At 32.5% G+C, this 27432-nt stretch overlaps 1 protein-coding gene across 1 annotated transcript in view; it reads left to right on the forward strand.

Annotated features, from left to right (window-relative positions):
* Nucleotides 1–26711, forward strand: part of LOC145291464 (EKC/KEOPS complex subunit LAGE3-like) — a 103439-nt gene extending 76728 nt beyond the window's left edge. The window contains exon 4 of the mRNA XM_080137323.1: nucleotides 26430–26711. Within this exon, the coding sequence (XP_079993449.1) occupies nucleotides 26430–26541 (112 nt within the window). The 3' untranslated portion in view covers nucleotides 26542–26711. The remainder of the gene's footprint in view (nucleotides 1–26429) is intronic.
* Nucleotides 26712–27432: the final 721 nt, after the last annotated feature.

The raw sequence follows: 27432 nt of genomic DNA on the forward strand, positions 1-27432 counted from the left end.
GGCAACCTCTACATAATTTCACCATTTTCTCAATGTCCTGATACATTCCAGGCCAGTATGTGAATCCTCTCATTAGGGCCTTCATTCTGGAGATTCCAGGATGTCCCATGTGGAATTCTTTTAGGATTTTCTTTTGTAATACTTGTGGTATTACCACTCTGTCTGCATACATCAGAGTTTCATCACACATAGAAAATGGAAACACTTTTAATCTTTTTCTATTCTTTTTGTCTTGTCCCACTTGTTTTTTTATCTTGTTAATATATTTATCTGTTTTCGCTGCTTTCTTTATTTCCTCAAGTGTAACAGGAAGTTATTTATTAATATATCTGTTAGTTCATTTTCTTCTTTTAGTGCTGCTATAACAGTTTCTTCAAATTCAGTTTTACTGGGGATCAATCTCAACAAACCATCTGCATGTGCAATTTTACTAGATGCTAGGTGTTTCATTTTGAAATTGTAATTGAGCAAAATAATACTCCATCTCTGTAATCTATTTGACGTATGAGTAGGAATCCCTTTTTTCGAATAAAAAATCAGTAGTAATGGTTTATGGTCCGTTTCCAAGACGAAAGATCTTCCATAATGAATCTATAAAACTTTCTCACAACATACACAATCACCAAACCCTCTTTTTCGATCTGACTGTACTTTCTTTCAGCAGGTAATAAAACCCTTGAAGCATGAGAAATTGGTTTAGTAGATCCATCTTCCATTCTGTGTAGAAGCACCGCTTCTAAACTGTATTCGCTTGCATCTGCCACTACAATTAGATCCTTTTTCGGATCGTAATGTGCTAATGCTAGATCCGATAACAAACATCTTTTAATTTTTTGGAATGCTCCTCACATTGTTTTGTCCAGAGCCATTTTTTTTTTTTATTCTTCTTCAATAATTCATTAAATGGTGCTCTTAGTTCGTGCATATTTGGGATATAAGAATTATAGCAGTTTGCTAGACCCAAGAATGACTGTAATTTCACTACATTATCTGGTCTAGGCATGTCTCTAATTGCTTCTGTCCTATTTAGGTTAGGTCTTCTACCTTTCCAATCAATTATTTGTTCCAAATATTCAATCTTGTCCATACCAAAATTACATTTTTCGAAAGCCACTTTAAATCTGTAGTCTTCTATTTTCTCGACTACCTTCCGAATATGGTTTTTATGTTCTTCAACATTTTTGCTTCTTATCAAAATGTTGTCTAAATAAACCATTGCAAAATCCAAGCCTGCTAGCATGGCATCCATAATTTGTTGGAATAAATTTGGTGCTACTTTCAACCCAAGCGGCAATCGTTTTAGGGAAAATAATCCTTTATGAGTATTCATTGTCAGGTATTTAGAACAATCTTCGTGGACTTTGACCTGCAAATATGCTTCAGACAAGTCAATTTTTGTGAAAACTTTTCCTCCATTTAACTTAGAAAATATTTCCTCGGGGATAGGGAGTGGATAGTTATGATCTTTTAAGGAATCATTCAGTCCCGTCGAAAAATCTCCACATACCCTGAGTTTTTTTCTTTTTCTTTTTCACATAAACTGTGTGTGATGCCCATTCAGAGTAGTCCACTTTTTTTATTACTCCGATTTCTTTGAGTCTATTTAATTCTTTCTCGATTTTTTCTAATGTCGAATACGGAACCTTCCTTTTCGGTTTAAACACCAGTTTCGCTTTATCTTTCAGTTCAAATTTCACTTCTGTTTTAGTGCAGCAACCCAGACCTTCAGAAAATACATATTTGAAATCCTTCTTCAAATCCCCAACAAATCTTCCTGGCAGTTTGGACTTTCAGATCCTGTCACATTTACTCTTTTGCAAAATGAGTTTATTGGTTTCTCCCATAAATTGAAAAGTATCATCAAATCTATACCGAATAGATTAGAATTTTTTCCAGGTATCACATACATTTTAGTTTTTAACGTCTTTTCAGGGTCACATTAGTATAAAATTCACCTTTAAATTTTAATCTATTTCCAGACATTCCTCTGGCAATTTTCTTTGTGTTTTGCAGCTTTGGAGAATTAATTTTCTTCCATGGTGTTTCATCAATTAAGGATATGTCACTTCCAATATCCAAAAGACAGTTTACTTTCCGGCCATTGATTCTAACTTTAATATATTTCCTTTTTTTTACCATTCATGGACTCTTTTTTAGAACCAGTGGTCTTTATTTCAGGCTTGCGGTATTTCTCCTTTTTGCATACTGTTTAACTTGTGTCCTTTACGCCCGCACTTATAGCATATTTTGCTTTTGAAGTAGCACTCTTTTGTGAAGTGATTCTTTCCTTCACACGTCTTACAGTATTTTTTTACATAGTGGTCACCTTGCTTTACCCTTTGTATTTTGTCAACATTTTTCTCTTCGATACTAGTATTATCTTGTTTTAAATTTAACAGTTTCTGGCATTTCTCAGTAACTTTCTGTAAGGTTATTTCTATGTCTTGGTTCATGTTAACCCTTGCACAAATATCAAGCATTTAAACATGTCCTCTTTTAGGTCTTTCAACTTAAATAACTCGCATTGGGCATTTACTCTCCCAGCATAGGCAATAAAGCCGTCATCATCTTGTTTCAAAATATTTAAACACCTATAACGATAGCTGTTCAATAAAATTTCTATAGTCACTTTAAAAGAAATATCTTCAGGTTTCCTTGGGAGTATAAAATTGATATACTTGTTATTTTCATGGGAACCCAGTTTTTACAACAATAAAATAATTTTTTCTTCATCCGACCAGGCCTGACATCGCTTGGAGAAAATATTTTTGTATCTACGATAATATGTTGGAAACGTTAAGCCTTTAGTTGGTTCATATAAAAATTCTGTCAGCAAATTTCCAATTCCTTCCAGAGTGAACTAACAATCATTTTTTTCTTCTTGTTTCATTAATATTGTTTTTAATACGTCATTTTGTTTTAACTGATCGTTTTATAAAAATTCCATCTGACTTTGCTAACCTGCCAGTGCTAATTGTATGGTTTTGGTAAACTCGGCTAATTGTTCCATGTTGAAGAATTTATTCTTTTTAAACAAAGTAATAAAACAAAAGGTTAACGATACCTGCACAAAGTATTAAATAAATTCACTGAATAGTTTTTTTTTAAATCACAGAAAAAAAACATTCTTTTGTAGACAAGGCAAGGCAACACACACGAAATTGACACTGAAACACAGCCTACATATGTTTTTTTCTGCCGTAATTTTTTCCTTTTTATGAAACAAAAGAAATTGGAAATGGACACTCTCAAAAATTGTTCCTTTCAATGCTTCATAAAATGTCAATATCTTTTTTTTTTTTTTTTTTTTTCAGTAGGACCGTAACAGACTGAATTAAAAAAAAAAATGACTTACTTTTTGTGTGTCTTAGGTTGTTTTTTTTTTCAGTAGTTGAATTTATCCGTGCAGTATTTTTTTTCCTTCGTTTTCCAATATTTTTGGCTTAAAGTTCCGTTTTTGTAAGCTTGAATCCTGTCGCCATTTGTTATATCCTTATTTTAAATAAGAATACAGCAAGAAACATGGGGTTATGGGTGAAAGACAAAGGGGTTTATTTACAAGGGAATCCAAGTGACATAAGAGTTACTCGACATCTTGTCTTATTCTCTTCCTGTCTTTTTTCCTTCTCTCTCAGTCACGTGAGAGGGTATAGTTTATCTAGAAGTGTAAGCCATGTTTAGTTTCATAAAAGTTTCAGATGGTTTGTTGTTTTAAACAAGTCTTGAGAGGTGACTGGTTTGCAGTAGACAGAACAGTTTCCAATGGTTCGTTGTTCTAAACAAGTCTTGAGAGGTGACTGGTTTGCAGTAGACAGAACAGTTTCCGATGGTTCGTTGTTACACACAAGTCCTGAGAGGTGACTTGTTTGCAGTAGACAGTTCCACAGAGCAAAATATTCTTACCGTGTCAAGACAGAAAAAAAAAACATGTGAAATTGCTCCAGAAAAGGTTTAATATTTATGAAGTAATTCTGGTTTCTGATTGGTTCGTAGCAGAACGTGAATTAATTCGATTCGTCAGTTCCTAGCAAGCAGCGTTTATAAATAGAATCGTCCGACTGTGTGGGATCATACCCCCATTACAAGTCCAAAATATTGCAACATCCTCCCTATTTTTTATAATGGGGAAGTCCGCTGTGTTCGTTCTGCTCAAAAATAAATATATATTTTTATATTCAATTATACATAACAAAAATTAGAAATCATTTGGATCTTAGAATTTTAGCATGTAAAAAAACGCCATTTTTAATTGTGTTCAAATGTCAAAACAGATATATGTGTACAGAGAAGAGAAATAAAAGAAAAAAAAAAAAAAGGGGTGGTTATGTGAAGCCATTTCTTAAATTTGATTATGCAGTAAAATTCTGATTGTCGTTAGGTTTGTGGTTGGTGAAAACGTAGAAAAATATTCTATACCGTAAATCTGAGAGTACCCTTTAGCAACAAATCTAGCTTTGTACTGTTCTATGCCTGATGCTGTAGTCTTTTTTGTAAAGACCCATCTTGTAGAAATAACATGTTTATCTTTTGGGAGAGGCACTACCGTATAGGTAACATTTTCGGTTAAGGCATCTATTTCTTTTTTCATGGCAATTTTCCATTCATCACAATGTTCTGAATTAATTGCTTCGTTAAAACTTTTTGGCACATTTTCCATTGAATAGCAATAGTCGATTTGATAATCTTTTATATTGTCGACCACAAAAAAATCGGGTCACCTTCTATTTCTTTTAGGATATCTTTCGACTTTATCATCATCATGGACACTCCTGTCTCCATCATTTTTATTGTCTTCGTTTGTTTTTATTATTTGAGGCAATATAATTTCATCTTCTTCATATGACAGGTTTTCGTCTGTAAAATTAAACGTGTCTGTAAATTTTACACATCGGATTCTTTTTATTTTATTTTTTTCTGGAAAAAATACTAAATTGGCTGGACTGTTTTTATCGTATCCAAGAAATATACCTATGTTGGCTTTAATATTCAATTTACTCTTTTTATCTATATATGTGAAGCAAGTTGAACCAAATATATGCATTCTTCTTAAATTTGTTTTTTTACTACAGAAAGATTCATATGGAGTTTTAGATAGTGTTTTGTTAAAACACCTGTTGTGTATATAGGCTACCACCATAAGTGCGTACGTGCAGAGGTTTTTGGGGAGTTTGGATTCAATGAGTAGTCATTTTGCCATTTCAAAAAGTGTCCGCCACGCACGTTCAGCAGTCCCGTTTTGGTGTGGCGATCTAGGAGCTGATGTTTCATGCCTGATATGATGGTTAATTAGTAAAAGTTCAAAGTCTTTATTGGTGAATTCCGTACCGTTGTCAGAGCGAATACACTTCACCGTAGGGAGCCATATCGGCTAGATATTTTTTAGTTGCTAGCAGGGTATCAGATTTGTTCTTTAAAAAGTAAACCATTATCAAACCTGAATGGTCATCTACGAAATTCAACACATATCTATAATGTTCTCTGGCCATCGGTTCCACGGGACCGTTCAAGTCACAATGCACCATTGATAGGATTTTTTTGGCCTTTTTGTCTGGTATCTTGCTTTGATAGTTTGTCATTTTCCCTTGCGTACAGACGTTGCAGTTGAAGGTTTTTGATGTTTGTATTTTCATTCTATCAACTACAGTCGGCAACTTTTTGATATCAGGAATATTGCAATGTTCAAGAATTTTATGCCATGTCTGTATATCATGGTAGGCAGTTTTCGATGGGACTACACTATTTAAATAATATAGTCTTCCATTTTCTTTAATGTCGAATACAGTTCCATTCGGGTATACCAGTTTTGATTTATTGGGGCTAAAGTTTATATTTGCACCTTGTTTTGTGGCAGCTTGTACAGAAAATATATTTTGTTTAAATTTTGGGATTAGAAGAGCGTTTTCTAAAATACAGAAACAGAGTTCACCTTTTTGTTCTTTAGCAAGATTTTCGCATTGCCTCTTTTCAAAACGATATCATTTACTCGACTCCCATCAGCTAGTTCTACAAAATGATTTTGTGGCTTAAAGTTGGGGTCAAAATTGATAAAATCAGATTCCTTTGTAATCACATGTGCCGTGGCACCACAATCGACAAGAAAATTATTATTGTTTGTTGAAGCATTAAACGTACACGAAAATAAAAAATGTATGTTCGCTAACAGAGCTCTCTACATTTTTAATGTAGTCGCCATTTTGAGTCCTGTATCTACATTGGAAACTCTTGTGATTAGGTTGTCCACAATTATAGCAAATAATTTTTTTACTTTTCTTCGGAGAAAAATTGTTTTTGGCAAAGTTGCGGTTTTTATTCCTGGCATGGTTATAATTTAATTTGGGTGTTTTTATGTGTGTATTTTTAAATTTCATGATATTTGTGGATTCGTTTTGTTCTGTAATCATTTTTTCAGTTTCTTCGTAACTTCTGAGTGCTACCTTGAATTGGCTAAAAGTCATGGGTTTTTCTTTCTGGGTTATCACAGTTGTAAATGGCTTGAAATCACTCGGTAATCCCTTAATGAACATGGAAATTAACAGACTGTCACTTATAACTTCATCAGACATTTGTAAAGAATTTGCAGTCGTTTTGGCTCTTATAATATAATCAGTAATAGTTTCGGCTTCCATTCGTTTTAGAGAGGTTTTCCTTTTGATAAATAATGCTCTCTCAATATGTTTAATGCTTTGCAGCCATCGTCCAGGGCTTCTCTCATTACCAGTGATAGACTTCGGTCATCTAAACACTGTATTAATTCCGCAAAGACAGTTGCGTTCTTTTCAATGAAGTCGGGGTCGTTTCTGTTTTCAGGTTGTGTTTGAAGTACTTTGTGTAGCTTTTAGATTCGTAGATATCCTAGAAATTTAACTTGCCACAATTCGAATTTTGACTTGGATCTATCAAAATAAAGACACACGCTGGGCGCATAACCTCTAGATGTGTAAGCCATTTTTAGTTTCATAAAAGTTTCAGATGGTTCGTTGTTTTAAACAAGTCTTGAGAGGTGACTGGTTTGCAGTAGACAGAACAGTTTCCAATAGTTCGTTGTTCTAAACAAGTTTTGAGAGGTGACTGGTTTGCAGTAGACAGAACAGTTTCCGATGGTTCGTTGTTACACACAAGTCCTGAGAGGTGACTTATTTGCAGTAGACAGTTCCACAGAGCAAAATATTCTTACTGTGTCGAGATGGAAAAAGAAAAACATGTGAAATTGCTCCAGAAAAGGTTTAATATTTATGAAGCAATTCTGGTTTCTGATTGGTTGGTAGCAGAACGTGAATTAATTCGATTCGTCAGTTCCTAGCAAGCATCGTTTATAAATAGAATCGTCCGACTGTGTGGGATCATACCCCATTACGTCCAAAATATTGCAACAGTTTATTTCATCTATAAAGGGATGTTAGGTTATTCCATTACATCAATTACCTAGCATCTTAATCAATCACAATGAAAATATTAATAATGACGACAATTGCAGTAGAACTACTGACCGGATAAGGGAGCGAAAAAGGCCAGACTTCTAAAAAATTGAAAAGGTACATGACTACACAGTGGATTACTGTTACTCATTGAAAAGCGCACCGGACAGTTATAATGTTGTATTACAATTTGCCACTCAATACAATTTAAAAATACATCAAATGGATGTAAAAAATGCTTATTTAAATGCTCTGATTGATTGTGAAATCTATATTTACTTTCCAGAGGGATTTAAAATGAAAAATAAAAATTTCATGTGGAAACTGAATAAATCGACAAAGTCCTCACAATTGGAATTTAACACTCCATAATTATTTAATAGAACAAGAATTTAAGCAATGACCCATAGACGCGTGCATGTATACCAAAAATATAGCTAATAAATTGTTGATTTTGGTTTCTTGGGTTGACGATATATTACTCGCATCAAACTGTGACAACACTTTAAAAGATGTTAATAATAAATTTAATAAAAAATTGAAAATGGCTCATCTTGGACAATTGTCATGGTTTCTCGGTAAAAAATTTACCTGTGAAAATGAAACTATAACAATGAACCAATCACAGTACATTGAAAAAATTCTGCTCAAGTTCAGAATGCAAGATTACTGCGTACAACTTCTGTTGAGATGGATATAAATAAAAATATAGAAACCGAAACAAAATTAATAGACGATCAATTATACAGAGAAATGATTGGAAGCCTCATCTATTTGATAACCGCAACTAGGCCTGACATATGTTACACTGTAACAAAGCTATCTCAAAACTTATCGAGACCGACAATTAAGGACCTTAATTGTGCAAAACAAATCCTTTGTTATCTAAAAGGAACCAAGGAACAATCTTTAATATTTAAAAAGTCTACATATTCTCTAAATTTAGAAGGATTTTCAGATTCAGATTGGGGTAACTCTGAGGATAGAAAAAGTATAACAGGGTATTGTTTTAGACAAAGACTGGACCTATGATCTCTTGGAAAACTAAAAAACAACAAATTGTTGCCCTTTCTACTTGTGAAGCAGAATTTGTGGCCCTCACCCATTCCGTGGAGGAGGCAATTTTTCTGAACACCCTTCTAAAATCTATTTTGAAACCAGATCTAAGTAAAAAACCTATAGTAATTCATTGTGACAACCAGAGTAGTATCTTATTAGCAAATAATTCTATGATTCATCAAAGGTCGAAGCATATTGATATCAGATATCATTTCATAATGGATCAAATAAGTAAAAAATCTATTACTATTAGTTATGTGACGTCTGAGAATAATATAGCCGATAATATAAAAAGGATAAAATTAAAACATTTTATAGCCAAACTTTTTGGAATCTAATTAGGAATAAATCTCTTTTCAGAAACCCAAAAAGAGAAGCATGTACAGTCGAAATCACACACACACACACACACACACACACACACACACACACACACACACACACACACACACACACACACACACACAAAAAAAAAAAAAGAAAATAGATTGTAAATTGTCCTGGGCACGGTATTAAACTGTGACCATTTCTATCCTAACCAAATTAACCTACTGATACCTAACAGAATGTTTCCAGTTTTTGTTAAAAAAAAAAAAATGCATATTTGTGTGAGTTTGTGTGTGTATGTATAAACTCTTCTGGGGCAACGGCCAACTAGCACCGTGTATATTTGTGTGTGTGTGTATATGTGTATTTGGGTGGAGAGGGCTCCCATAAGCCGTGGTGAAGGCAACCTTTCTAGGAGAAGCAAATCTCTGATTTAAAAAACCATAAAGCGGAAGACCATTACCCGCATTAAGCTGGTCTGCAGTTTAATTTGTTGCTGGCTATCTTGCTCTTGCTTGTTGCTGGATCTCAACATTTTGAACTGAGAGAGAAACTTAGCTGTCGTACAAAGCTAAGACTCTGTAACATCATCTTTGTATAGATACTCTCTCAGGCATTTGGGCTCATGGATTTTAAATGTCTGAGGGAGTGGCACTCGTCTGACAAGACGTTGCAATCATCATGTGCAATCATCATTTGAAAACTGTTTATTTTTATATGTATCAAAAAAAAACAAAAACAAAAAAAACAAAACAATATGATTTACAAAAAAAATGGCTTCTTTTGCACACATTATACCAATATATTAATAATTCTTTTTGGCCAATGAGAATAAACACAAATTCCCCAAAACAAAACAAAACAAAAAAATAAATAAATAAAAAATTGTTATTTTATTTGTTCATTTATTTGTTTATTTTTATTTTATTTATTTATTTTTATTTATTTTTTTCCTTTTCTCAAGTCAAACCAAATTGGATCCGAAAGGATTTTTCCATTATATCAAAAAGGGGGTGTGTTAAATGTTTTTGACTCCTAATGGGGGGGGGGGGTATGACACCAATGATTTCGATGATCGTTTTTATAACCACAAGTTATAATAACCAACCAATGAAAAGCTTCCAAAGTTACTATAAAAATTGTCGAATCTTGGATCCAATCAGTTCGCTGTTGTCTACGCCATAAACCTGAACCGCATTTCATTCTTCGCCGCCATCTTTGTTACTGGCAATTACTTCACACTCAGTATCGAGACTGCACTGCTACTTCACCGCCACCTTTTTTCAACATAATGTCTCAACACTTAACACTTAAATATATATATATATTTTTTTTCTTTCTCTTCCCATCTTTACTTTTTCTTTTTCCTCTATTTCTTTTTCTATTTCAACACAAACCTTAATCCCCATCCCTTCTTTTCCATCTTCCTCACATATATTAAAGACCATTTCCTTTTTATTTTTAATGACATGTAATGTGAGCTCCTGATAATTTTTTGGTTTTTGTTATTAGTGAATCCCTTAATAATTTTCATTACGGATTAAGCTTTTTGTATAAGCAATATCACCTGAAGAGGTCTGTAGTTTTTAGTAACTGGCTGGCTGAAACATGTTCATGGATGTGTAGCAACATATTAATGTTTATGTAAAACAAAATATATATATGTATATATATATATATTAATACGATTGCATGTGTGTTATTTTGTGTGTCAGGCTTACATCTTTTTTCTTCCGAGTGACTGTCATTTGTTATGATCTTCCATTCCTTGTAATAACTAATTTTACCAAGACTTCTTCATAAGTTTTGGTTTCGGTTTCAGTTTCGATTATAGCTGATGGTACTCAACTCATCTAGTTTTTTATAAATGATTTTACCAAGAATTCTTCATAAGTTTTGGTTTCGATTAAAGCTGAAGGAACTCAAGTTTTATATATTTTTCTTCATAAGTTTTGGTTTCAGTTCAAGTTGGTTTCAAATTCAAGTTGATGCACCGTTTTGATTCAAACTGATGCACCCAAGTCATATGGATATATTTTATTTTTGAAATCACAACTTTATAATATATAAACATTGATAAAAAAAAATTGACTTTATAATAATATATACAATATCTGCATGAATTAAAATATCATATTTAAGTGTATTTTACAACCGGGCTATGCCGAGCGTCCCTGCTAACTTAGATAAATACTTTTGCAGTTTTAACAAAAGAGCTACCGTAATATCCATTTATGCTGAACATCCACAGAATGCTAAAATCAATATATTACATACGAAAGAGTCCGCTATGGAATTTCCACAGGTCCTGCTAGTATATATATTTATATAAATTTTTGTTTTGGTATTGAGTCAGCACTTCTCAAAATCATATCTGATTGTACCTCAAATCTATAAATCCAATAAACCAAACTGCCATATGGATTCAAGAACAAACAGAAATCAGTTTACTCACAGAATATACACATACACAATAGAAATTCATCTACAAATGATCTCTCTCTCTCTCTCTCTCTCTCTCTCTCTCTCTCTCTCTCTCTCTATATATATATATATATATATATATATATATATATATTTATGTTTAAAAAATATTATGAGGCCGAAGCATAAAATCTTTTTATAAAATAAATGGAGTCAACATCAAATGAACTAAATATGCCAAGCAAATAAAATGTTAGAAAAACTTTCAACAAAAAAACATTTATTTCATCGAAAATCAAAGAGAGGAGGTGAAGAGATGGAAAGTAAAAAGAAATTTACTAAAATTTTCTTCAAGACTTTGACCTGTTGAGATGAAACACCTGAAAGTATTACAAGGCCACGATTCGCCCATGTATGGAGCATTGTTGCCACATTGGGGTTGGTGCGTTTGCTACTAGTCTTTTCCTCTTAAACAGGATTCAAAAGAGAGCCGCCAACCTAATAGGTCCCACACTATCAGCCAGGCTGTCCTATCGCAGAAGTGTTGCACATCCTTCTGCCCTGTTTTACAAGTATTTTAATAATTGATGCTCTGACTAACTACAAGTCCATACCCCCCCCCCCCGACGTAAATACCTTTGACAAACTGACAAGCATGCAAAATCCCATCTCTTTTTCTACTCTAATAGTTTCTTCCATAGGACTGCTAGACTTTGAAATTCCCTTCTGGGTTCCTGCTTCACTGACAGTACTGACATGCAGAAGTTCAATTGCAATGTAAACAGACATCTTGCTGCTCAACTCCCTACATAGTATCCCTGCAACTTATGTTCTAGATAGTAACTCCCTACATCAAAGTGGCGCTGTGCCTTGTTTGGGGTAAAAAGAAAGAAACAAAAAAATTATAACTACGAAAATCTAATAAAACGTGTAGAAAAGATAAAAAAATATAAATGAAACTATGGTCTCGACTCTTTAGCTCATGAAATGCAATGAATTAGAATGAAAACTTTATACAAAATGAATGGTTGAATACAGTAACATTTTTGCATTAAATAATAATCCCTGTTAATCCCTAACTCTCCATCAAATGGATACCATAATACTTAGTTTGTTGCACCTTATCATAACAAAGGACCATACAAAACTTCAGTCAAATCGACCCAGTAGTTTCTGAAAAAAAAAAAGTGGACAATCAGAGAGACGAAGAGAAATGTATTTATATATTAATACCAGAGTATCTTTAACATATGTACGTCACGGTTTCCAGGTTATCAATTATTCGATTGGGAGATCCTATTTATTAAAAAGGGGAATAGAAAGTACTAACATACTATAAGCATTAAATCTAATATATAAACGGCTATATGTCTGTCTCCATATTTTCAAACTCTATCTCCTCTGAAACTTAAAGTCGCAGAGCGACACTAGGGGTCTCAAATGATTTAGATTTTTTATGGACCGTTCTTTTTTGGGGTCATTATCCAGTTAAAATTGTTTTTGAAGGGTCAAAAATGGTTCAAAATTGAAGAAATCGTTAAACATTTTGTATATTCATCTTAGTTTATTTTTAATTTTTATTCGGTTTATATGTGTGTCGTATTGGTACAGTTGTAATGTCACCAGCTTTGAAATAAAAATTAAAAATAAACTAAGATGAATATACAAAATGTTTAACGATTTCTTCAATTTTGACCCATATATATATATATATATATATATATATATATATATATATATATATATATATATATATACTAGCATGGGTGCCCGGCATTGCCCGGGTGTTTGGAGGTGTATGTTGATAAAAAAAAAAAAGGGGTCAATTTTTTTTAAACTTTGGCTCCTATTATGACCCCTTAACATTTATTGTTTTGGGCTCAAATTAAGTTATTAAGTTAGATCCATGTCCAAGGAACCTATATAAAAAATTCCAAGTTTTTAGACCCAAAATTGTCAGAGGAGTTTGGTAGAGTTCTCAAAGGTCAAGTCGTTGGTGAACTTTGAAACCTTAACAGCCAAATTTCTGGTCGAAAATCGATCACAAAGATTTTCCCAAATCTCAGTACCCTGTATATCAAATTTTTAGTTTTAGTCTGTAGACTTAAAATTTACAGAGTTATTGCGTAGGGAAATGTACACACACACACACACACACACACACAGTCACATTCACTTTTATAGATATATAGATATACGAAATCTGGACAAATTAAAATATGATATTTAAGCTTATTTTATGACCAGGCAGAGCCAGGCGCCTCCTGCCTGCTAGTTAGTATATATATATATAATTACATATAATAAATTTATATTATAAAAAAAAAAAAAATTAAAAAAAATGTATTTATGTAAAAATATTTTTAACCTTTATATATCTAATTTTAAATAAAAATGTAAATATACTAAATACTAATCATAGTGGGGGTGATAAGTAGTTAAATGGATTAATCCTAATCTTATAAATACAAGACTGATAAATTAAAAAATGTATCCATTTTAGATGTGGAAATTGATGAATCGCACAGGTAAGAAATTCATTTTTATAGTATGAAAAGGTTAGTAATTGAAATTAAGAATAGGAAATTGGATCAAATGTTTGTAACATGTCTTCTTCCTAAGATTAAGGGTGGTGGTGTTTGATCAACACTGCTGGGGAGCCATGATGTAATATACTGTTTTGTTTTTAAATCCCCGAAACAGTGTTTCATGGTAAACAACTGATGATCCCTTGAAAAATAAATTATTGGTATTATAGTAAATTCGAGAGTGAGTTGATGCAGTGATTGCAGGTGATTAAATGACTTACTGACGAGATGGTTTTCTAACGAATGATAAAAAATATTTTTTTTGGATAATTTTAAAGGTTAAAAACTTCAAAGACTATATATATATACACACACACACACACACACACACACTAATTTACTGTTCATGGTATGTTATCAGCTTCTATCCTTCCTTTTTAATACATAGGATCTCCTGATCACCAAAGACAAAATGCAAAAAAAAAATTATAATAAAATAATATCTCTATTGGTCCATATGTGAAACTAAGATATACTAACTTGTTTTTTTGGCTAGGATCCAAGGGTATTCCACGTAATAAGATGAAAATACCATATACTAGGGGTTTTGCTGTATATGTACATACAATGCTCCCTATCTCGGGTTGAGCATATTGGGAAGTGATATACAAACTGCCATTAGCATATTAAGTGACGCTCTTTGTGTAAACACATCGAGCATTTAGACGATGTCAAAACATTGTTAATTCATTACCCATTCAGCATTGTATAGTGCAATGGTGAGAAGCCTTGACTGTCATTTGGGTGGTCGGGTTTCAATCCTGGCTTGAGATAGTTGCCTGTCTAACCGCACTGATGAGCTGTGAAACAGCGAAACAGTACTATATGTGGATGACATATGTATATATATATTTAGCCTTTTATCTATCTATCTATATATATATATATATATATATATATATATATATATATATTTCAGCCTTATATCATTTTTATTAAAAAATGATAAAAGGCTGAAAAACCCACAATTGTTCTTTTAAATATACATTTTTTTCTCTCGTTGTACCAACACAACCATCACTTTAAATATATACTTTTTTTTAAAAGTTTATTCTGTGGAAAGCAATCATTTATTAAGTCACCTGACAAGTTCTTATGGTTTTAACCGACCATTTGTCTGAAACATTAGCATGTCCAGTGTCACGAACATGTAAATTTGTTCATATTAATAAAAATATATCATGCTCTTATTTTATTGAACGCACTTAATAACCTCGTTAAATTCATTAGTTATCACTCTTGAATACCTTTAACCTAATATATATATATATATATATGTATATATATATAGCTACCCATGACCCGTTGGGTCAGTATGTTATATTAGCTATGGAATTAATGCATGAACGTGACACTTGTGACGTGAAGAAAATAGGTTTTTTTTTTTACATAACAGAGACATTTCTATGAAAGTATATTAAAATGAAAAAAAGAATATAGATAGATTTCTATGAATCGTTCTGTTTATTATAATTGATTATTTTTGAAAAAAACAATTTACAGTTACTGAATTATAAGTGGTTGGCCATACTTATAGGTAAATGTGCACTGAACAGATACCATAATACTTATTATAGTTAAATCCAAATTTTGATATATCTGCTTTTTTTATTTATTTATTTATTTTTTACATTGTTCATTTCTGTAATACATTTAAGTTATTTTAAACCCCACTCTTCCCATGTTATATAATAATGTTAATATTTCAGCGTCCCAATTGTTCTTTTGTTTTTTGTTTATTTTACACCCCACTCTTCCCATGTTAAATAATAATTTCGAAATAATAACGTTAATATTTCAGCGTCCTAATTGTTCTTTTGTTTCTTTTTTTTTGCGTTTCAATTATCCAAATAAACAATTGTTAATACTGTCTGCTTTTTTTTTTTTACATCGTTCATTTCTGTATTACGTTTAAGTTATTTTAAACTCCACTCTTCCCATGTTAAATAATAATTTCGGAATAATAACATTAATATTTCAGTGCGCAGGTCATGTGTGCATGCGCAACCGGATGTCGTAAACCAGAAAGTGGGTTACATACATCGTTACAAGATCATTTGAGTTTATATATATATATATATATATATATATATATATATATATATATATAGCAATATTAAACTTAGGTTGTGATAGATGACATGGAAGGAAATTTTTGTCAGAAATTAAATCAAGTAAACAGGAAATTTCTGTTTAAGTTAATGTGTGAAGGAAATGACGTCATGAACAGGAAGTAAACTTGTTGAAATAAGCTAATATAATATTTATATGTTGGCTTGTATCTGGGTGCCAAGATTAATATATAAGTAAGTCAAGAACAACTTAAAGAAAAATAAATAAGAGAAAGAGAAAAATATAAAAATACAGGATTGTGTAATGTCATGTGTAATGCTACTGAGAGAAAAAAAAGAAAAAAAAAGAGATCATCTATAATTGTTGAAGAAGAAGAAGAAAGAGACCAGTTCGACACACTGTTGCAGCAATTATGATGGTGATGAGTTGCTGGCAGATATTTGTGAGTCAGAGGTGGAGCAGCCTGTACCGGTACGGTCACCCTTCAGCACATGGATCCTAGAGTGTGACCTAGAAAATTTGAGAATAATCGATGCCTCCGTTCAGTCTCGAAAGACAAAGGATACCCCCTGTAGGGGCAGTTGCGCGTGTAATTGTGAGGCAAGGGTCGCGCAATCCTCCAACTACACCTCTCGACACTGTTTGGGCCCAGTGGCAAGGAGAAGACCAGGACGACTGGAAACAATGCCGTGATAAGCAGAGAGCACATACAGGCTCCTATCCTCAAGCCACTCACTGAAAAGATGGACAGATAGCATCCATGAGGATTTGAAGACCATCGGCCTCAAACCTGAAAAAGCATTGGATCAAGCATGGTAACAAATGAATATTAGATCTGGTCGACATGGCAGGAGTCTCAACCCTCGGACACAATGAAGAAAGGGAAGTAAAACTAGTAAGCTAGTAAGTAATAAGTCAAAACTGACTGTATATATTTATTGGTATTTATATAACTCTATCAATTTTTGGATTACTTCAAAAGAATGACTTTTGTGTACCATCCGAAGAAAGTATCTTTGAATCAGTAGAAACAAATCTCCTCTTCTACGAGAATAATCACCTGCTTGCAAATCCTGGAAAAGCTCAAGTCTTCTCTTTTCATCTCAGGAACCAGGAGACCAACCAACCCCTAAATATTACATAATCTGGAAAACAAATTGTCTCTCTGTGGAACACAATACTGCGGGGCTGCTTCCCAACTTACTATAACATGATCATTTTCAAATCTAATGTAAATAAGTTCTTGTTGAGCCATCCTCTTATATAATCAAATAATATTGCCTGACTATCTATCGACACTCATTAAGCCTTATCCTTGAATAGCTCTTGAGCCTTGATAAGCAGTGAGTCCCGAGTTGAAAAAAAAAAAAAATTGCACTAACCCTGTCTACCTTGGTGTAACTTTTACATCCTTTCACAAAAGGAATGTTTAAAGAAGACAAAAATTAGCTCCCAGAACAATATCTTATGGAAACTAATCAACTTCAAGTAGGGAGCCACAGCACCTGCATTAAGATGGACAGCTTTGGCCCTGCGCTATTTCACTGTGCAGTATGCTTGTTCTGTTTAGGACAAAAAACTAAATTCTGCATTGATCAACACCTGCCGCTTGATCACTGGCTGCCTGAAGCCTACCAACCTGAACAACCGGTATCTTTTCACTGGTCTCATCAGATGTGAGACGAGCAGTTGCCAGCCGAGTAGAGATTTCTGTCATGGACCTGAACCAGCTGTCCAACGACTGAAATCAAGTTGAAGCTTCCGCAGCCATATTGAACTCCTAACAATATCTCAGGAAGAGACCAGACTACAGTTGCGGACCGGATTTTTGTTTTGTATTTTTTACAAAGGATTAACCTCTTATTAAGGCCTGGAAGCCACTCGAGGATAAAGATTAATGAGTGTATGGTAGTCAGTGGGACAATATTGTAGTAATTGTTAGTGAAAATTTGGTGAATTGGATTACTTAAGGGGACGGCTCATCAAGAACTTGTTTACATTGGACTTGAAGACAACCATAATGTAGTCAGCTGGAAAACGAGTAAACGGAAGAGAGTTCCACATGTATGCAGTTCTAAGAAAGAAGATTTGTTCATGGAATCCACATTTAGGCTTAGACACAGATAAAGAGTGAGAGAAATTATTGATAGTGGTTTCAACCAGACGAGTGCTTAACATGAAAGTTTGGCAAGGGGGGAGGGCCATGGATTGGAGCTCAGACGAACACTTGCCATGAAAATAATGATAGAGCAGATGCAGGCTTGCAATGTCTCTTCTGTGAAAAAGATGGCTAGAGAATGACCCTTCTACTACAGACATGGGAATCTCTTCTTTCGAGACCTTCTCTCCTGGTTCAGAATCACCCTGGCTCTAGTGGGAAACACTTAACCATCTGCTAACAGAAATAAGACGATTAAAAATTGCTGTGAGCTGTGATGGTGAAGACCATACAATTTTATTCTGCTTTGTCTGCCCTCTATTGCTCAACTGATGCTAGCTGAAAGATCTTTGAGCATACAACAACAATAATAAAAAGGATTGTGTAAAAAAATGTGTGAAACTGTTGTATGGCCACACGTTTCAAAGACATGCAAAAAAAAAAATGACTTTTTTCATAACAACCTTCAGGGATTCTTTTTCATGCCTTTTTTTTCTTTGAGTCTCTTTTTTTAATGTTGTTATTTTTTTCTTTTTAATCATAATTTTGTTTCATTTTCCTGCTTGTTTCTTTTCTTCCAGCTTTTTTCCTTTATCTTTTCTTTTTTTCTTCTTTCTTTTTTTCTTCTCTACTTTTTAATTTTCTTTCTTTGTCCTTTCCGTTTTTTCCTTTTCTTTTCCATTCTTTCTTTCATTTTTCGCCTTTTCTTTCTCCTTTTTCTTTTTCTTTATTTCCTTCTGCTCCCTTTTCTGTTGTTCTCCCTGTTTCATTTTATCTTTCTTTCCTTCCTCACACATATTTACTCTTTTTCTTTTACTCTGTTCTTAGCTCCTCTTTCTTTCCCTCTCTCCTTGCCATACTCTCTCTTTCTCCCTCTCATTTTTATTATTTACCTTTTTCATTTCAGAGATAACTTAATGATTTTATTTTTCTGTTTTTTTTTTTTATATAAAAAACTTTTCTGCAATTTTTTTTCAACATTAACTTGATAAGGAACTAAGAGTGTGAACCAAATAATAATAAAAAAAAATAACGGTGGACTAGAAGCAACACAGCGCAAACAATATTTAATGATACATAAAAAAGCCAAATAAAGCTAAAAAAATTCCAATAAGAATTCCTTCCTCCAAAATTTTCCAGGTGTCTTTTACAGAATAATTTCTCACATTCTTTTTTTTTCACTTTTTTTGACCAACATTAATTTTTTTATGTGTCTTTGGTCGGTTTCTCTGTCGCAGTTTCAAATAACATTTCCATCAATAAAAACAAAATTGAATTAACTGAAAAATGCATCCAGGTATTTCTGTAAGTGGCACTGTTCGTTGGTTATTCTGTAAAATGTAGGTTTCAAAAATAATTTTCATTACTCTGTTATGTTTCAGTTTTTAAATAGAATTTTCACTACTCTGTCATGCAGTTTTTAAATAGAATTTTCATTACTGTTTCAGTTTTTAAATAGAATTTTCATTACTCTGTCCTGCTTCAGTTTAAAATAGAATTTTCATTATTCTGTCATGTTTCAGTTTTTAAATAGAATTTTCATTACTCTGTCATGCTTCAGTTTTAAATAAAATTTTTATTACTAGTTTATGCTTTAATTTTAAATAGAATTTTCATTTTTCTATCATGTTTCAGAATATTCATTACTCTGCAATGTTTGTTTTAAATGGGTTTTTAAATGGGGCCCGTGTACACTTTATGTTATATCTCTATTATTTATTCACCGATTGCCCTTATTTTACAGGACATGACAGAATCAACGACCGTGAGTACACCAAGACCCCAGTGGGAGCTTGGACAAAGAATACACTGTGTTAAATTTTACTACAAGACAGGCTCGTTTAAGAAAACCCAGGACAGTTTCATGCGTCAGTTTGAATGTGAAAGGCTCCATCCAAAAGCAGAATTCAGAACTGGGTGGACCACTTCGAGAAGTATGGGACCGTGAAGAACCTCAACGCTGCCAGAGAGAACCGTCCAAGCCACTTGGGACGTCCCAAGAAGCGAACAACCGAGTTGGTTGAAAGAGTGAGAGAGTCTCTCCAGCAGAGTCCGAAACGCTCTGTGCGTAAGCGAAGTCAGTCCCTTGGTATGTTCCGTGAGACTTGCAGGAGAGTGCTGGTGAACGATATCAGGGCTTACCCATACAGAATACAGATGCTGCAGACCCTTACAGCCTCAGACAAGAAGCAGAGGAGGGTTATGGCAGTCAAGATGCTCGAGAAGATTGAGAAGACACCAACTTTCCTTAACCTCCTTTGGACCTCAGATCTATCTTGATGGAAAGGCGAACTTCAAAACAAATGTCTTCTGGGGGTCCTCCAGACCCAATGAAGTAGCCACCAAGCCCCTGCACTCTCCTAAGTGTACGGTGTCGGCTGCAATCTCAGCCAGAGGCATCATTGAACCAATCTTCATCGAAGAATCTGGCGCAGCAGTAACAGTCACCAAGGAGCGGTATGTGGAGGTCCTCAAAACCTTCAAGAGTGAGCTCCAGACCATTTACCTGTCGCTAATGAGCAAATTCTGGTTCAAGCAGGAATGAGCAAGTTCTCACACCTCAAACCTGTCCCGAGATTGGCTGAAAGAGAACTTCGGAGGCCGAATGATCAGTCTCAAGACTGATTTTGAGTGGGCACTCCATAGCCCGGACCTAAGCCCCCCAAATGTTTTTCTTTGAAACCCAGAACCATCCCGGAACTCAAGGAAGCCATCAGGGAGGAGATGGGAGCCATTACCAATTCGGTCTGTAAGAACGTCATGGACAACTTCGTGCTGCACCTCAAGAAATGCACGGAGCTAAATGGAGGCCATCTAGAACATATGCTGTAGAACGGAGAAAAAAAGGCCAAAGACCCTAGTGTTTTGATGTGATGTTTTGAATATAATAAACTAGTTATGATCAAAGTTTCATTTCATTCAAACAAAACACTAAGAAACAGGGCCTAATTAGAGTTGGGGCCCGTTTTTTTTGGTCACCCTGTACACTGTAATGTTTCAGTTTTAAATAGAGTTTTCATTAATATGTCTTGATTCAGTTTTAAATGTAATTTTCATTACTCTGTCATTCTTTAGTTTTAAATAGAATTGTCCTTACTCTTTTTTGCTTCAGTTTAAAATAGAATTTTCATTACTCTGTCATGTTTCAATTTTAAATAGAATTTTCATTACACTGTCTTTTGTAAATTTAAAATAACCCTTTTGTTGTTCATTCAAGTATAAGTTTTAAATAGCATTTTTCTTGCTTTGTTAAGCAAATAGCATATTTGTTACTTTGGTATGCATAACTTTGCAATCACATTTTCGTAGCTTTATCAGCCATAAGTTTGAAATAGATTTTACATAAGTGTAAGGCTTAATTTCAAATGACATTTCTACTGCTCTCAGACATACGTTTTAAATACATTTTTTATTTCTTTATCAGGTTAAAGTTTCAAATAACATTTTCTTTGCTTTATTAGGCACAGGTTTTAAATAGTCCTGTCTTTTACTCTGTCATGTATTAGTTTTAAATAACATTTTCAATGCTTTGTCAGACATTAATTTGAAATAGCATTTGCATAAGTTTTAAATAGATTTTACATTATTGCCAAGCATAATATTACCATTTTTCTTGCTGTTAGGCATAAGTTTTAAATAGCCTTTTCATTGCATTGTCAGGCATAAGTTTTAAATAGTCTTTTCATTGCATTGTCAGGCATAAGTTTTAAATAGTCTTTTGATTGCTCTGTCAGGCATACATTTTAAATAGCTTTTTTATTGCTCTGTCAAGTGCAAGTTTTAAATAGCCTTTTGATTGCTATGTCAGACAAAAGTTTTAAATAGCCTTTTCATCGCTCTATCAGGCAGAAGTTTTAAATGGCCTTTTTATTTCTCTGTCAGGAATATGTTTTGAATAACATTTTCATTGATCTGTCAAGCATAAGTTCAAATAGCCTTTTCATTGCTCTGTCAGGTATGACGTTTTAAATAACATTTTCATTGCACTGTCAGGCATAAGTTTAAGTAGCCATTTTATTGCTCTGTCAGGTATTTTTTAAATAGCCTTTTCATTGCACTGTCAGTCATTTTTTAAATAACATTTCAATTGCTCTATCAAGCATAAGTTTAAATAGCCTTTTCATTGGTGTCATGTGTAAGTTTTAAATAGGATTTTTATTGCTAAACTCACTGATTGAATGGTTGCATCTTACAAATATCTGTTGTTGCTTTTTTACCCCATTTTAAAAGTTGTCATATTTTCCTGAAGCCTGTTCCACAATATTTCTACTTCGTCCACCTCCTCCCCACTTGCCATCTCCTCCCCCTCCGTTCTGCAACTGTTCTTTTACTAATTTGATATTTGATAGAAATGCTTGATTCATCTTATTAAGTATTCACAGTGTTCTGCAGGAAAGTTAATTATGCCAGAAACATAATTAATCTGATTGCAGGGGAAGAAATGGCAAAATGATGCATTCTCTTCTCTCGATGAAGAGTTAGCACTTGAAGAATGGATTGAGGTGGCAGGGAAGGGGACACTGGATGGAGTGAATGTCAGAGGAAGAAAGGAGAGAACAGCATAGAAATGTATATACATTATAAAGATGAGCAGAAGATCATGTGAAAAAAACCCAAGATGTTTTGCTGTGTCCGGATGATGTTGCTGTATATAGCATATATATATGTATATATATAGCATATATATATATATATATATATATATATATGCCTTCTTTGGGTATAGGAAATTCAAGAAAGAAAATGATGTTTCCATCACGAAAACAACATTACAAATGGAGGGAGGATAATTGATATGGGAAAAGAAAAAGAAGACTGGGACGACTTAGAGGGAAGAAGAAGAAGTTTTGATGATTTTTTATTTTGAAACGGGGTCAGCAGTACTTTTACTTAAATTTTGAATCTGATGATAAGAATTCAAAGAAATAGTTAGAAAGCGTATCTAAGCACATGCATGTTTTTTATCCCTAAAATGAAAGAATGATGATTATAAACCATTAGATATTGTTGACTAGGCAGATATGTGTGTAAGATTGCAAAGAAAAAAATATAAGCATTCACTGAAACGAAAAATAAAAGAAATATATAACTACTTCATTTACTCACATAAATTAGTATACAAAAGTATAAATTTATGCGTGAACTTTAAGTATTTACTTCAACAGTGCTCAATAAGTAGATAGAGCTAGTTAGTAATAATAATAATAATAATTAACCTATAAGTATTTTCTTCAACAGTGATCAATACGTAGGTAGAGCTAGTTAGTAATAATAATAATAAACCAACTCCAAACAATAACAATAGAAATAAAAATAAAAATACTAATAACAAACAAGATAAATGCAACTGTAGATACCACACACTCTGCCCATTTCAAAATAAATGTCTAACCAAAAGCATAGTTTAGTTTACCGGGCAACAATATTTGCGAAAGAAAACCCGAATAACAAAAAATATTACGTAGGTATGACTTCCTTAGATTTTAAAACTCGATATTATGACCACAAAAGTACATTCAATAATAAAAAACACCATATAAAAACAACGCTAGCAAACAAATACTGGGAACTCAAGGAAAGCAGACGTTTGCCGATAGTCGAATGGAAAATAGTAAGACAAGCACACACATGTAGAGACCTGGATGATCCATGTAGATTACGCCTTCATGTAAAATTTGCTATCCTATACTTTAAAGAACCTCAACATCTATTAAACTGTAGGAGAGAAATAGCGAACAACTGTGTTCACAGGATAAAATTTATTCTAGGGTAGAGACACAAAATAATTTTAAAACTAACAATAAAAATAGAAAATAAGCAAATAAAATAAATAAATAAACATGCATATACATAAACTATCACACACACATATATATATATATATAGATATATATAACTAACATATTAAATAAAAAAAAAACTTAATCTAGATTTAAAACAGGTCAAGACACTAGATATTTTATTTATTTATTTATTTTTTTACATAGGCATCACCATTTATCAAGGCCAAGAGGCTACTCGAGGATAAGGATTAAAGAGTGTACAGTAGAAATTGGACAATATAGTAACCGTTAGTAATGGAGATTTGGTAAATTTGTTAACTTATATGGAACGGCTCATCAAAAACTTGTTTACGTTAGACTTGAAGACAACCATATTGTAGTAAGCTGAAAAGATAAAAAAGGAAGACAATTCCATATAGATACATATATATATATATATATATATATATATACACATACATACATATATAGTATATATATATATATATATATATATATATATATATATATATGTATATATATATGTGTGTGTGTGTGTGTGTAAAGATATCTACGCTAAATATCAAACACAAAGGAACGGGTCAACCAGAGGTCAAATGGGCCTTTGTCCTGTAAGTGCATGCTCATTGGCTGATTAGGAAGGGTACGGTGGATACTAGAAAGCTGATTGGCTAACAAAAATTTCAATAGAAGATGCGTATATAAAAATGCGAGACAACCACAAAATTCTCACATAAGCCTGAAGAATACTAGAGTGGATGAAATGCGGAATATTCAGTGTAGCTTAATCGCCATATATATTTTATAACTTTATATATATATATATATATATATATATATATATATATATCTATATGTGTGTGTGTATATCTATATGTGTGTGTGTGTGTATATCTATATGTGTGTGTGTGTGTGTGTGTATATCTATATGTGTGTGTATGTATGTGTATATGTATCTGTATGTATGTGTGTATATGCCTATATATAAGTGTGTATGTTTGTGTGTGTTTATATATATATATATATATATATATATATATATATATATACTTTCATGCACGTAAATAAATAAAATAAATTAATATGTTCCATAAAAATAAGGGCGATCTATTCATATATATAAATAAATATATATATATATATATATATATAATATATATTTATGAATAACAAAAAGAGCTTATAGCTCTTAAAAAAGCCATTAAGGTAGCGAAAAAAATAAAAAATAACAGTGCTTCGGAGTTGTGAAAATCGCTAAAAAAACTTCAACAACAAATTATATATATATATATATATATATATATATATTCCAGGTTGAAAAATATTCAAAAGATAAGAATAATTGAATTCCAACAAGGGTCGTTGATAGTGCTTGATCAAAGAGAGCAAATTTATAATTTTTTATTTACATTTTCGTTATGTAAATATAGTCGTTATGATGTATAGACCATTTCGTCAAGAAAAAAAAAAAATTTAAGAACTTTTTTAATTTTGATTAAATTTAAAATTTAAGCACTTTTTAGGAGAAAAATATTTTGCCATGTCTAGCGTGAGGCATGGTTTTTGGTGCAAAAATAATGTCATTTTTCGACGTTCAACTATATATATAAAAACAACATTATTTTTGCATCAGCCTAATACCTACAGACAATAGTGTTTCATCCTTTCGGGAATCATCAGTGTAGGGAGTCATGATTACAGCCGGTCAAGAGATTTAAACCTGCCACGAACCATCTCTGACTCTATTTGCAAAGAACAAACCACACAGCCAACGTTAACCACAAAAATTACAGTTGAAATTTAGACATTTATTATTAAATGTGGAGACGTCTGTCCATAGTGATCTAATGATTATAACATCATGATCTGCGCATGCGAGCTTAAGTGACAAGTTTTTATTTCAACTTTAAAGTGCTCAACAATAAGAACCGAGTAATTGGAGGGGCTGACATATATATATATATATATATATATATATATATATATATTTTTTTTTTCTTTTCAATTTTCTTAATGAGCTGAGAATGGGGTATATTACCGGATATTATATATATATATATATATATATATATATATATATATATATATATATATATATATATATATACCATACTTTGGGGTAATTGTGCCAAATGAAAAAAGTGCTCTCTTTATATGTGTGGTTGCCAAAAGAGCACTTTTAGCTAGTTGGTGCTGTAAAGTCTGACGAAGTTGCTAATTGTTTCGGTTGCCGAATCATATTTACGATCCAGCAACTTCGTCAAACTTTACAGGTTTCTGTAAAGTCTGACAAAGTTGCTGGATCGTAAATATGATTTGGCAACCGAAACATGTGTAACTAAACAGAAAAATTTATTTAAAGTAATAAAGCTAATAAGACCTAATAAGGCAATTATTTAAAAAACAACATAATCAGTACAACGAATTTGTATGGTTGTATACAAATTCATTGAATTAATTGTTTGTAAAATAATTTTCCTTATACTTTCAAAACCGTGGACATTCATTGAATTAATTTTGTTTTTTTAAATAATTGATTTATCCTTTCAAAACCATAGACATTTATTGAATTGTTTTTTGTTTTGTTTAAATTTCTTTGTAGACACTTTGAAGCAAGTGAAGCTCGTCTTTTGCGTGTCAGCATGAACTCCTTTCTTGACCATCTGATTCTGGTGCAGAAGACCATAGATCAGTTCGGCCCACCTCTCTCTTGACCACTGACGACCAACAGCAGCCGTTCCTATCAGATCATCTTTTCATCTTTGTATTGTTTCTTCTTCACTAACAAAATTGATATCAAATCAAGAACAGCAAGGATAAACGAGTCTTGCTTTTATTTCTGTTTCAAATAATGAAATATTAAAAACCAATTATGTATTTTTTATATAGTTGTTTTTGTTTTTCTTTTTTTTTTTCATGACATATATTCGTTTTTCTCCTATTGCTACAAACGGCACATCAACTTGTTTGATCTTGCAACAAATGAAGATGAACAATGCTGAGTTCTACACGTATTGAACACCGTTATATATTCATTTAAGCAACTGTATACATTTCATATCAAGAAAATTGTTCATTACAAATATGCATCATATGTTCACATCTAGAAATGTTCTTTAAAAGTATATGTGACATTATCACATCTAAAAATGTTCCTTATAAATATGAGACATTATTGCATCTAAAAATGTTCATTATAAATATGAGACGTTATCACATCTAAAAATGTTCATTATAAATATGAGACATTATCACATCTAAAAATGTTCATTATAAATATGAGACATTATTGCATCTAAAAATGTTCATTATAAATATGAGACATTATCACATCTAAAAATGTTCATTATAAATATGAGACATTATTGCATCTAAAAATGTTCATTATAAATATGTGAGACATTTTCACATCTAAAAATATTCATTATAAATATGAGACATTTTCACATCTAGAAATGTTCATTATAAGTAAGCGTAAAATTTTCACATCTAGAAATGTTCATCATAAATGTGTGAGTTTCATACCTGTAAATGTTCATTATAAATAAGCGTGGCATTTTCACATTTAGATATATTCATTATAAAAAAGTGTGGCATTTTTGCAT

This window comes from Euprymna scolopes, chromosome 12 (assembly GCF_053919585.1).
Source record: "Euprymna scolopes isolate OS-2025 chromosome 12, ASM5391958v1, whole genome shotgun sequence".
Classification (NCBI taxonomy): Eukaryota; Metazoa; Mollusca; class Cephalopoda; order Sepiida; family Sepiolidae; genus Euprymna; species Euprymna scolopes.